The sequence below is a fragment of the Copadichromis virginalis genome, linkage group LG7 (assembly GCF_057382275.1).
Source record: "Copadichromis virginalis isolate Kocher_CV1m ecotype Utaka linkage group LG7, C_Virginalis_male_GT1.1, whole genome shotgun sequence".
NCBI classification, from domain to species: Eukaryota; Metazoa; Chordata; class Actinopteri; order Cichliformes; family Cichlidae; genus Copadichromis; species Copadichromis virginalis.
In genome coordinates this window covers 69,232,743-69,245,037 of record NC_140624.1, presented here as the reverse complement: position 1 = coordinate 69,245,037, position 12,295 = coordinate 69,232,743, and the positions used below count along the sequence as shown (strand labels likewise).

Sequence of the window (12,295 nt, the reverse complement as noted above, 5' to 3'; positions counted from 1 at the left end):
GTGGATGGATCATCTCAGCCTTGGCTCAGTTTGGTCTGTTTCAGCGTGTTCTACCTGCCACGTGGTGGTCTCCGTCTGCGCCCACCCGGGACAGTTTCACCACCTTCACGGTGATGGTGTGTTTTTTGACTGGACACTCAGTGGACACCTTGGTGTTAAACCTCGTGGGACAAACAGAAAATCGCCTCAGGCTGAGACAAAATCTATTTTTAATTGATCTAAACTCCGAAAAAGATCTCAAGAACTTTCGCTCTTATATGTGTTTGTTATTATCATGGAAGCAAAAAGAATGCCTTTGTACCGACGGACCATCAGCATCAGGGCGCAGCAGTCAGCTGGCCTTCACAGGCGCGACTGACGCGGTGTTTGATTCAGTGCGGAGAAAAAGATTTGTAATTTTACAGAATTTTCCTGTAATTTTAAATAATGTCGTACAAAATCAAGAAAAATCCATAACTGTGAATAAACATGAACTGAAAACTCCCACAAAAAAGACACAATTTCACACACATGTGATTTTATGTAAAAAGAAATAATGTTAAATTCTAGTTTAATGCTGTAACTAAAAATCTAACATCTGATGCCCTGAGAGAAGATTATACAGAAAGAGGTCTGAGTTGTGTAATCGCGCAAAGATCAGTTATTATTGGATGTTTTCACTGTAAAGAAAAAAGAACGAAAACAACGATACAGCAGCACGTCATAAGTGCAAATAATAAAATGTTTTATTTTGAAAATAAATAAACTGAGTAATATTACTCGTGAGTTCTGTATCTTGAAAACTATATTTTGTGTGCAAAGACAATTAATTCTACAAAGAAATTGATAAACTTGTTGAAAAGTAATAATAAGACATCAATGAAGACATACACAAATTTAACGATTTTGAACATTTTAAATTTCATTATCATTTAAAATCAGCAGCTGTCATTAAATATCGTTTTAAACAGAACTGTTTTAAAATAAAGTTCCTAAAAAACAGAATATTTTTGTAATTATGTACTTTGTATGTTTTATAAATACTATGAAAACTAAAACAAAATTAGATTCACAATTTAAAACATATAGAAACTTTTTGAATTATTGTGATGGTTTTGTAAATCTCATAAATGTGGATGCTGCTGCTTCTGCCGGAAACTTCTTCCTGTTAACAGGGAGTTCTTCCTCCCCACTGTTGCCAACGTGCTTGCTCATATTGTTTGGCTTTTTCTTCCTTATATTGTTGTAGGGTCTTAACCTTATAACATATATTTTAGGCAACAAAAATGTATTTAATTCCAACCGCCTCTTCGGATTTCCTGCCCACTCCACCATGTCAGTCCTGGAAAAGAACAAACCTGGAAATGCCCCTGATGAGGCAGACTTTTAGCTTTTAAAGCATTTCATGCAGTTTGAAAGGACGAGGAGAAGATCACACGGGAACATCTGAACATTCATGTGATGATTCTCAAAATGCCTTCATCATAAAATGTCCATTTGAACCCTGAAAGCACACTGGGAAGCATCAGCACTGAGCAGCCGGGGTCCTATTATGGTGAGTCCTTAATGCTTGCCAAGAGCTGCACAGACTGTTAGGAAAGCGACAGAGGACACTCAGAGACTCCTGAATTCAATCTGTGGGATCATTCTGCTACATGGAAGATACAAGTACAACTTAACCAGAGGGAAGCTTTAAAAACCTGATTTTGGGGCAAAGAGAGGAATTTTAACCATCTCTATCCCGATGACTCTATTGCTTTAGGAAAAGAGCCAAAAGCATTATTGATGCCTGAGAAGTCCATCGGCAGTAGACTGCAGAAAAATGACATTTCAGGCTTTATTCTGAGTGTGATCGCCTCTTTCTGTTTCTCTGCTCTTTCCTGCACCTCTGGACCTTTGTATTCCCCGCTCATCGTCTAAACTTTCCATTCTTGAGAGGAAGAGAAAAACAGCAATCGGTGTTCAGTCCTGGTAACAACAGTGTGGTGGCTGTGAGCGTGATGAGTCGGTGTGAGGGGATTTGAAGAGGTCTAAAACCTCCTCTGTGTTGTTGTTGTCAGCCCTTCAGCTGCAGAGCTCAGAAAGTGCCGTCTGCAGCCAAACAACGAGCCTGAGCAGCCTGAGGACCTCACAAACCCACACGCTCACTCTGATGTCAAAAGGGCTGCTTCTTAACGAGCATCAGCGGATAAAGCCGCGATGAAAACGTCGACCAGTCGGCCCTGATTGTTCAGATCTGAGGTCCTCAAATAACACAGCTGTATAATTATCATTTTACATCCTCTCAGGATCTTCACCCAAGACCAACAGCGCCCCCAGCAGCTGATGCAACATCATTGCAGTGGAAAAAACACAGTTTTCACACGCAGGTCCACCTGAGGGGAGGCGCTCAAGTTTGAAACAAAGAGTTGTGCATTTATCTGGTTTTATTGAAGCTTCGACAGGTGTGGACCTGTCTGAGGATGAACTTCAGCTGGGCTGTACTTTCATGTAACATCATTCGTACCACAACCTGGTGCAGCGAGCCAGTGCAACCTTTATTAAACAGGTTATTAAGAACACCCTTTTTCTGGGATCAAATCTGTTGAGGAAACTGAAGTAGAAGATGGAAAGATTGCAACAGTTTGCTGGCGACATGTCACCCCCTGGTGGCCAGAGTTGTAGTTACAGTTTGAGGGTAATTTTGAGAAGTTTCTGGAGCGTTTTCAGTGATTTTAGCTGCCGGTGGAGGTTTTTCAGCACAATTACTTTTATTATTATTACGCAGTAAAAAAGAAAAAGCTGTTGTCTCATTAGTACCCGACAGCAGCTGGATCAGTGCCCAGTATAAGGGAGAGATATTTAGTACAGGAGTCGGGCTCAGATGTCGCTATTGGTCGAATCGATCCTACGAGCAGACTTTAGAGCCTCGCTGTTGTCCAGCACTTCCTGTCTGTAACGGCGGCTCTCAGCTGTAGCTTTGCAGTCGTAAATGAAACGATTCATCTGCTCCGTGCTTCACTAGCAGCTTTGCATGATATGCAGTTCAAAATAATCACTTAGCTCACACTGAGCCTCTGCGCGGTCTTTGAGAAACTCCTGTGAAGGTGAAGATTTTCCCAAACCAGGAAATTTAGTCTTGCAACTCTGAAAGTAAACCTTCATCTCTGCGTTTGGACATCATGTGGGCCGCGTTCTTGTTTGTTTCTGACGGACTGATTGGTTGGGATGATATCGACACCCGCAGTGTGCTCTCGGCAGCACTTGAGAGAATATTGACGACTGAGATGTTTATCAACATGAACTTGGAAAAAAAAAAAATGTCTGCTATTAAAAAATACTCCTGTACATGGGAGATCTTTCAGTTCTGGCTGCTCCACCGTTCTCTGTGACATCACAAAGTTCCAGGAATAGAAAAGCCTGATAAAATGAGTGAGTGCAGCCTGACCCACACTCACAGGGATGACTGTACATACACTGAGCTCATTATTACAAACTTTGATCAAGTTAATATGAAGGAACGGAAGATTTATGACAGGAAACAAGAACAAAACGAGGAAAACAGGTCCACTTTTAATCTAATTTTATTACCTGGTTATTTAGTAATATAGATTTTTACACCTTACTCATTAAAAATAACGACCCCCTCAGATAAATCTCGATAAGTGCATTTAGAAAAGGACAGGCGCCAAAAAACAACCATTACAAGAGAAGCTGGAAACATCTGTGCGTCTCTCTTCTTGTATATAAAAGGAGGTAAAGCCACAGATTCTGATTCTCCACAGAACGACCCAGTCTGCACGATGACATGGAAGTAGGACAGTCTCTGTTTGCCCCACCCACTTCCGCCTGCAGCATCTTGCGTCGCCTTTAGCAGACGACAGCGAGGAAACGCTGCCGCTCAGGGAGAGTCCCTCCAGCAGGGAATGATGAGAAAGTGAACACACACACGTGCTGTTTGACTTCAGCCTCTGACTCTTTATGGCTCAGAGTTCCCCGTGAGGAGCCTCCAAAACAAAAATCCCCAAATCCCCCCGACACGGTCCGGCGAGCCAACACGAGGCTCCGCCTTTAGGCGAGCGTTCAGCAGTCCTCTGAGTGTAATTTTCAGGCACTATGGAGACACACACACACACACACACACACACACACACACACGGTCCAAGCAGTCAGTCGTCCGGCTCGGTGACACACTGCTCCACGATCTCTCTCAGGTTGGGGTTCTCCATGGCGGCCGCCACTCGCTCCTTATCGTTGATCTGTTTGTTAACTGAGACAAAAACAGAGACGACACAAACGTTCTGACAACTGGACCACACCGGAAACCCGCACACGTGCCGCCCCCTCCTGTAATGTTTGAGCTGGAATAACCTCAGAGAGCGCTGCTTAGCTCCAACATATCATCTCGGTGAGGGGTGTTCCTCAGGGCTCCATTCTAGGACCTCTGCTGTTGCTCCCAGCTCGGGTTTATCTGAGTCTTTGTAAAGATTTCACCACATTTCTGAGTAACTCAGAGCTGGATCAGGTATCAGCGTCAGTGGGATCAGTGCTGTGGTTTCAGATTCAGGGTTTTAATGGTTAATGACACCATGTGCTCTGAACCACTTGCTCATGTCTGTGCTGTAATGTTCATGCAGCATTTTAGCCTCTTGTCTCTGCACTTTATTGCTCTGTGGGGATTTTTAGCTCTTCACTCTCACCTGTTGCTGTATTTTGTCAGTTTGCTCCATTTTTTAAAAGTCGTTCATGTAACTTGTCAGTACAGATAATCTCTTGATATTATTTTTTTATCTTGCACCGTCTACATGCTAATACCTTTACACGTTGAGCACTTTAATCCCATAGTTCTTAAGTTTTGTGTAAATTAAACCTAAAGACGGTCAAAATAATAGTAACCATAGGAACCTGTGCAGAGCCGGGGTAGCATGTGACTAAAACAGTAGGACAGGGTTAGGAGCAAAGTCAGACGTGTAAAGTAAATACCATGAACGTCTTGGCTTCTAACAGCAGATTCAGGTAAAAGACAATCTGTAGTTTCTAAAAGCTCAGATCCTTCTGAACCCCTGCTGTCTTTGCTGAATACGTCTAGTTCCACACAATCCATGAAAATGCCTTTCAAAAATAAATGAGGCAGACTTACTATCTTCTTCAGTAGAGTGTGTTCCTTCCGAAATGTAAATTTCCAACTGAGAAGGCAAAGAAAAAGAAGCGTTGTTAACGGGCTGCTTGTTTCAGAATCATTTATCCAGCTTTTATTCAGTTAACAGAGGATTTGAAAGCCCGGCTCTACATAAAAGCGAGAAACACAGAGGAAGGTGGTTTAGGATTAGAAACTCGGAGAGCAGAAATAAAGCAGGATTTCTGCGGCTCAGAGAACAACAGACGCCATTCATCGTTTAAAACTCAACTTTGAAACGTGAACGCTGCTCAGAGTGTGATAAAACTGAAATCTGACGGTGCACAGCGTGAACTCTCGATGACTAAGACCGCTCTCAGATGACTGGTTTCAGTGATAGTACTTGGTCCCCAATGGGCAGAGAAACGCTATCATGTGGCAGGAAGACAACGCTGGAAACTAACAGAGCTTTGTCCAAGAGAACATCTGGGGCCGGTGTCCTGCAGGTTTTAGATCTCACCCTGGGTCAACACACCTGAATCACATGACTTCATTACCAGGCCTCTGGAGAACTTCAGGACATGTTGAGGAGGTCATTTAGCCATTTAAATCAGCTGTGATGGATCAAGGACACATCTAAAAACTCTTTTAGCCTCTATAGGGCACTGCTAGCCTCTGTCGGGCACCGTCAGCCATTGTCGGGCGCCGTCAGCCTCTGTCAGCCTCTGTCGGGCGCCGTCAGCCTCTGTCGGGCGCCGTCAGCCTCTGTCGGGCGCCGTCAGCCTCTGTCGGGCGCCGTCAGCCTCTGTCGGGCGCCGTCAGCCTCTGTCGGGCGCCGTCAGCCTCTGTTAGCCTCTGTCGGGCGCCGTCAGCCTCTGTCGGGCGCCGTCAGCCTCTGTCGGGCACTGCTAGCCTCTGTTAGCCTCTGTCGGGCACTGCTAGCCACTGTCGGGCACTGCTAGCCTCTGTTAGCCTCTGTCGGGAACCGTCAGCCTCTGTCGGGCGCCGTCAGCCTCTGTCGGGCACTGCTAGCCTCTGTTAGCCTCTGTCGGGCACTGCTAGCCACTGTCGGGCACTGCTAGCCTCTGTTAGCCTCTGTCGGGAACCGTCAGCCACTGTCGGGAACCGTCAGCCACTGTCGGGCACTGCTAGCCTCTGTCAGCCTCTGTCGGGCACCGCTAGCCTCTGTCAGCCTCTGTCGGGCACCGCTAGCCTCTGTCAGCCTCTGTCGGGCACCGCTAGCCTCTGTCGGGCACCGCTAGCCTCTGTCGGGCACCGCTAGCCTCTGTCGGGCACCGCTAGCCTCTGTTAGCCTCTGTCGGGCACCGTCAGCCACTGTCGAGCACTGCTAGCCACTGTTAGCCTCTGTCGGGCACTGCTAGCCTCTGTTAGCCACTGTCGGGCACTGCTAGCCTCTGTTAGCCACTGTCGGGCACCGTCAGCCACTGTCGAGCACTGCTAGCCACTGTTAGCCTCTGTCGGGCACCGTCGGGCACTGCTAGCCTCTGTTAGCCACTGTCGGGCACTGCTAGCCACTGTCGGGCACCGTCAGCCACTGTCGAGCACTGCTAGCCACTGTTAGCCTCTGTCGGGCACCGTCGGGCACTGCTAGCCTCTGTTAGCCACTGTCGGGCACTGCTAGCCTCTGTTAGCCTCTGTCGGGCATCGTCAGTCTCTGTTAGGCAACATTAGTGAAACTTTTTTTTGAAGTGGATGCAACTTTCTCGGACTCGAACACTAAGTAAATGAACTCTCACATGATGTGAGAATAAAATCAAACTGTTAATGAGAAGAACAGACATGAAAAGTGTTAGCTTATAACCAGCTGTTGTTGTTGTTGTTTAACCAGTGCTCGTCAGGCTTGTCTAATCTGCTGGTAAAAAGTAATTAGGACAACATCAGGAATAAATGAGCATGTTTATGCACTTTTCATGTGTTACCTATTAATTATACGTTTAACAGAAGGTGAGTTTATTTTTCATGAGAATCAGGAAGAGAGGATTAAATACCAATAATACAAATATGAGTTTTTGTAGCAAATAACCTTAAATAATCACTCACTGTATTTTTAATGTTCCTGTGTGGTTTGGATTAACTGCTATGCAAACAGTCAGTGAGAGCTTCCTGCAGAAATCAGGCTCCATTAAACAAACTTTTCATTACCCTGATAACTTTTTCTGCCAGTGTGAAGCTGCTTTGTCCAGCACTGCTGATTAAAATCACTCCTCTAATTAAGAGGCTACTCGACTCGTTTGTAAAGCAGCTTTAATGATGAAGCTTGCAGCTCTCCACCTGCCTGCACCCTCTCCGGTCTGTCTGATAGCAGTCCAAGAACTCCTCGATCTCTGATGCTGAAACCTCTCCAACGAGCTCATGAATAAACCGCTAACGGGCTGCCAAGGCCAGCGGAGGGTTCGTCGACAGCGGTATTCCTGCCTCCGTTTCTCCGAGTGCCGCTCATTGATGTGTTAATGACAGAACAGCTGTGTCTGTCCAGGAAGCTTCGACTCCTCCGCTTCCTTTTGTTCTCTGTTCGATTTGTTTTGTCACGTCTGAGTTTGGAAGGCAGTTCAAACGTCTACGCACACAAAAACAGCACCGGGTGAAACTTCTATAATTATATTGCTAGTTGCTCTATACAGAAAATGGCTGAAAGCAAAGGTGTCATTTGGCAGAGGTCAGCTGACCACTTTGTTGTGGCATCACTGAGAAGCGGGTGCGCATTTTAACCTAGACCACGACGAGCTCCGCCTAAACCCTGACCAAAAGTAGAAAGTGGGCGGGGGAAAAGGTGATGCCAATTGCTAAACACAAAGGTTCAAATCCGGGGTGAAAATGTGTCATCTGTGGTTTGGGTGCAGCGGCTTATGTCACGCTGAAACTCACCTTGTGTTTAAACGGCAAACATCGCTGGAGCTTGACTTGTAAGCACAGGCCTGCAGACACAGAAGAAGCCCATCAGACACTGACGAAGAGCAACGTTAGCAGCAGATTAGACGAGTGTGTGTCAGAGTTTACTGATGAGGAAAACAGCAAACAGGAACATCAAACATGAGAAGAAGCACGTGCCATAAAAACTAAGGCACTGTGTGTGTGTGAGCATGCATGTATGAATGAATGTGTCTGTGTGTGTCTCTGTATACATGACTTCCTGCCACACAATATATGCTTACAGCTGTTTAACCACATTTCCTGGTTATCCAAAGGTCATCTCCCCACACCTGTATACAGCTTAACTTTAATGGTTCACCATATACAAGCATAGGGGAGGGCCAACATGGCTGTAGGATCCCATGCAGACCCCTTTGCATCCTCTTGTCTGTTGTCTGATCACTGTTAAAGCCCCTAAATGGCCGGGGCTGAACATCCTTCACAAGATAAGGAAATCTGTAGTTGTGCCTGTAGTTAAACATTACGGCCCCCCCACCATTCAACAGGCCGGGGAGGAGAACAAAAGAATATCTAAACATGCCGTTTAAGAAAAGGTTTACAAACTGAAGCACAACAGTGACAACATTTAACAACAATAAACACATCGTGAGAGCAGCCTCCCATTCAAAAAGAACCAACTTCTGCCATTAGCTGCTAAATTAATCATAGTCCCACAGTGATGTCTTCAGCTGCCACAGCATATATCAGGTTTTATATAGTCTGTCTTGAAGTAGATTCACTCTGTCGCTCCGACAGTTTGATAGAAATAGGAAAAGGAGCTGGAGCGGGCCGATAAAACATCCTGGACCCCCACAGCTGTGTTAAAAGGCTCTCCATGATGCAGCAGCGCTGTCTGGTTAAAACTTTATTTGCTTTTACACACACACACACACACACACACACACACACACACACACACACACACACACACACACACACACACACTCCAGAGATCGCTTTGAGCTAAAAGCGAGGCGCTGGTTATTTCCTGCTGCTCATCACATCAAGAGCGTCCTCGGGCGGACTCTGTCACTGCAGCGCCGCCGCTGTGAGGACGTCCAGAATAATAAGTACGAGCTCTGTGGCTGCCAGCACGGCGGCCTTACAGAGGTGATGGAGAGACTGGACTGTGATTAAAAGGGAAACAAACTTCTAATTAAAATAAATCAGGTGGTTACGACCCCGTTGCACAAGAATTCAGTGATGTGCAGCTCTCATAAATATTCATGTTTTATTCCCAACAGAAGAGAGAAAAGACAAATGTTTAAACTGAGACTTTTACTGTTCTCCATGGAAGAGAGGAACATTTTGTAAGAAGGAGAAGCAGCGGGGCAGCTCGCTCTCTGAGCACGAGGCTGTTTTCTACATGTTCATTTGTTTTCTTTGCTCTTATTAAATCTACTTTAACAAGTTTGCAGATAAGTGTGACAGAGGTTTACTCTGATTACACAAACTGTATGCAGGACTAAGTAGTATTATATAATATTATACTGCAGTGTATTTCTGACTAACCTGACGACACTTACATACTTTGAAATCTGTAGACAGTACTTTCTATATGCTGACAACACACCTGTAAGAATCATGGAAACTAACCTGACCCTGCTCTACCTGAAGCCCTGACACAGTGTATCCAGCTACGCGTCCACAGACAGAATGACACCAAACACAGAGCGGGTCACCTCGGCCGAGGTAATCGGGTCACTGGCAGCAGGTCAGTAACATGTCTGGGAATAAAAAGAGTGTGAGAAGGAAAGACGAGCAGAGGTTCACAATCTGCACAAAACTACGTCGAGCAGCTGCTCTCTTTGGCTCAGACATTTATGCACTGATGTAAAAGACGAGCGGACGCAGTGAGAAACACGTTCCTGCCATCAGATTCAAAATGAGCTCATTGTTTTATCATAGTGGTTCATTTTCTCAGTTTAAACACTGGACACATGTCTCTGTGCTCCAGGAGATAAAACAGGAGTTTATGAGGTTTGCAGTGTTACTTACACTGCACACAGCATCCCAACTAACAGCTTCTCGGGTGGATCACAGACTCTTGTGTGACTGGTGGTTGTTTGAACTTTTTAGTTCCTGATTGTTTTTAGCTCGATTTCATTTTTGAGTGTTCAGTCTTGTCTTTAGGCTCATGTTGATCTTTCACTCTGGTTTCTTTTTGTTGAAGCTAAGATTCGTTTTTCAAATGCGGTTCCTCCTGTAAGCGTCTCCTGCAAAGATTTTCCATAAACCTTAGAAATAGATTATCTGGAATATTTTGAGTTGTCCTCCTAACAGGAGCTGAAATAACTCAGACTGGTTCAATCATCGACTCACCGATCAGCGTAGCCAGGGAGCAGTGGGGGACGGTGGGGGAGAACCTGATGATGATGAGGTACTCGTCTTCTCCGAGCTCCTGCACCTCCACGCACTTCTCCGTCACCACCTCCAGCTCCTCCAGGGTGTTGGGCTTCTCTGGGTCACGGATCGATTTGATCACATCTGATGGAGGGCAGAAAAAGAAAACGTGAGTCACATGACGGCGAGATTAAAGTGAGAAAACAGGCAAAGCCTCGTGTTTGAGGATCCGCTGAAACAAACTGAGAACGATACGAAGAGTCCAAGAAATTCTGAGTTTTTCCTGCTGCAGAGCAGACCTGTAGGAAGGTGACTGTGAAGGAAGTGAGTCTCAAGGCTGTCAGGCTCAGATATATACATACACCCCCACGAATGTCAGGTTAAATGCCTCTTAGCAAGATGCACCTCAACCACATGCTTTTGTATCCATCAACCAGCTTCTGGCACGTCTGGCTGATATTTGACTGCTCTCCTTTGCTGAATCAGTCGAGTTCATTTAAACTGGTCCACAAATTTTCAGGGGTTTGAAACGCTCAATGCTAAGCCCAGTGTTAGCCTGCTTTATCCAAAACCAGTTCTGCTGTGTGTTTGGGATCGTTGTCCTGTTGGAACTCCTGACTGTGTCCCCGTTTCACTCGGCTAGCTGCTCATTTGAGCTGAGGGGGACAGTCTGGGTGTCTCCCAGACCTCAGTGGGGACAGATCTGAGTAACTTGTACTTGTGTGATCTTGGATCCTTGCTCAGAAACGGCTCAGAGAGACTTTCCCAACTTGTGTAAATCTGCAGTTCTGCTTTTCAGATCTTCACTGAGATGGCTGGACTTTCCCATTGTTCCCAGTATTGGTCAATCCAGTGAATGCTGTCAAACAAATCCTTTTTATGCTGCAGAGAGAATCTGTCAGTCGTAATTAACCATGATCACTAATGAGAAGCTAACAGGCCTCGGCCAAGTTTAAAGACATTGTAGAACCTCCAACATCATTTATCACAAGCTTTCAGCATGTGCACGTAAACATCAAAATCAATTCAGACTTGAGCACCCAGATCCTGTTTTTAAGTTTTTTAAAACTGTCCATGCTGGAAGAAGAACCGCTCAAAGAAATCATTAAAAGCCCAAAATGACTGTGAGGTTCAAGCCTGTGACGAGTGGATGGAAACTTCATGTAGTTTTACTGAGGACAGTTAAAAATAGGTCAAATGTTGAGCGTAAGTTTTAATTCTCTAACCTTTTCCACATGTTTAACCAGACAAATCTTTTCTTTCGTCGCACCAAACTCCAGTTCAATAATCTCACATTTAACTTAATCTTCAACAGTTTACGTTTTTACTACTAATCTATAACACCTGCTAAAGCTCATTACACGGTCGACACTTCGGCGCGTGATTTAATCATCCGCGAGCAAAGCTGACAGAAAACTCTTACTCAGATAGTTTTTCTTACAGTGTGGCGGTAGTCATCACTGACTGCATGTGTTTAACATTATTTACAGTCGTTGGTATTTATTGTCAGTATCCTGGCCGTGGGTTTACAGACTTACAGTACGTAGACAGGTTAGCTGACAGTGCAGTAGAGCCTTGTTTATGAGACCAGAGCCTCCATTAGCCTCCATTAGCGGCTGAACGTACCGTACACTTCTAACGCTTTCTCCTCCATCTTTTTGGCCCTCGGGGCATTCCAGTTGTCCGTCAGTCCGGAGAACTGTAAAACCTTCGTGACAGTTAACGACACGAGGCTCAACACTGCTTCCATGTTTTAGAAAACGCCATAATAAACGGGACCTTTCGCGGTGACTTTGGCAGGAAAGCTAATGACAGCCGTTAGCGTACAGCAGCGCGCCTTCAGCAGATCTCTATCTGCGACAATGGAACCAAGCAGCTACAGTTAGCATGAGCGCTAACTGCTAAACTGTATACAGATCGGCGGTGTTAGTCTCAGCCAATTAGCGT

General features: G+C 45.3%; 1 protein-coding gene across 4 annotated transcripts; it reads right to left on the bottom strand.

Annotated features, from left to right (window-relative positions):
* Positions 1–3,524: 3,524 nt before the first annotated feature.
* On the bottom strand, positions 3,525–12,237 carry ciao2a (cytosolic iron-sulfur assembly component 2A). 4 transcript variants are annotated; one of them, XR_014921628.1, is made up of 6 exons: positions 11,975–12,224; positions 10,328–10,492; positions 7,961–8,010; positions 5,099–5,144; positions 4,330–4,507; positions 4,165–4,228 (listed from the first exon to the last, which is right to left on the bottom strand). XR_014921628.1 is itself a non-coding variant. In XM_085464976.1 (5 exons), the coding sequence occupies exons 1-5, from the start codon at positions 12,096–12,098 to the stop codon at positions 4,128–4,130; spliced, it is 486 nt and encodes a 161-aa protein (XP_085321102.1). In that variant the 5' UTR covers positions 12,099–12,210; the 3' UTR covers positions 3,525–4,127. The 4 variants fall into 4 exon arrangements, 3 of the variants coding, with proteins under 3 accessions (XP_085321102.1, XP_085321103.1, XP_085321101.1); XM_085464976.1 differs by lacking the exon at positions 4,330–4,507 and having other exon boundaries at positions 3,525–4,228; positions 11,975–12,210; XM_085464977.1 differs by lacking the exons at positions 4,330–4,507; positions 5,099–5,144 and having other exon boundaries at positions 3,525–4,228; positions 11,975–12,219.
* Between the last annotated feature and the right edge of the window lie 58 nt (positions 12,238–12,295).

Coding starts and splice junctions, on each gene's coding strand:
- ciao2a (XM_085464975.1), bottom strand. CDS start 12,098: ATGGAAGCAGTGTTGAGCCTCGTGTCGTTAACTGTCACGAAGGTTTTA. Junction 10,493..11,974: donor GAAAGCGTTAGAAGTGTACG/GTACGTTCAGCC, acceptor GCCCTCCATCAG/ATGTGATCAAATCGATCCGT. Junction 8,011..10,327: donor CTCCCTGGCTACGCTGATCG/GTGAGTCGATGA, acceptor CTGTGTCTGCAG/GCCTGTGCTTACAAGTCAAG.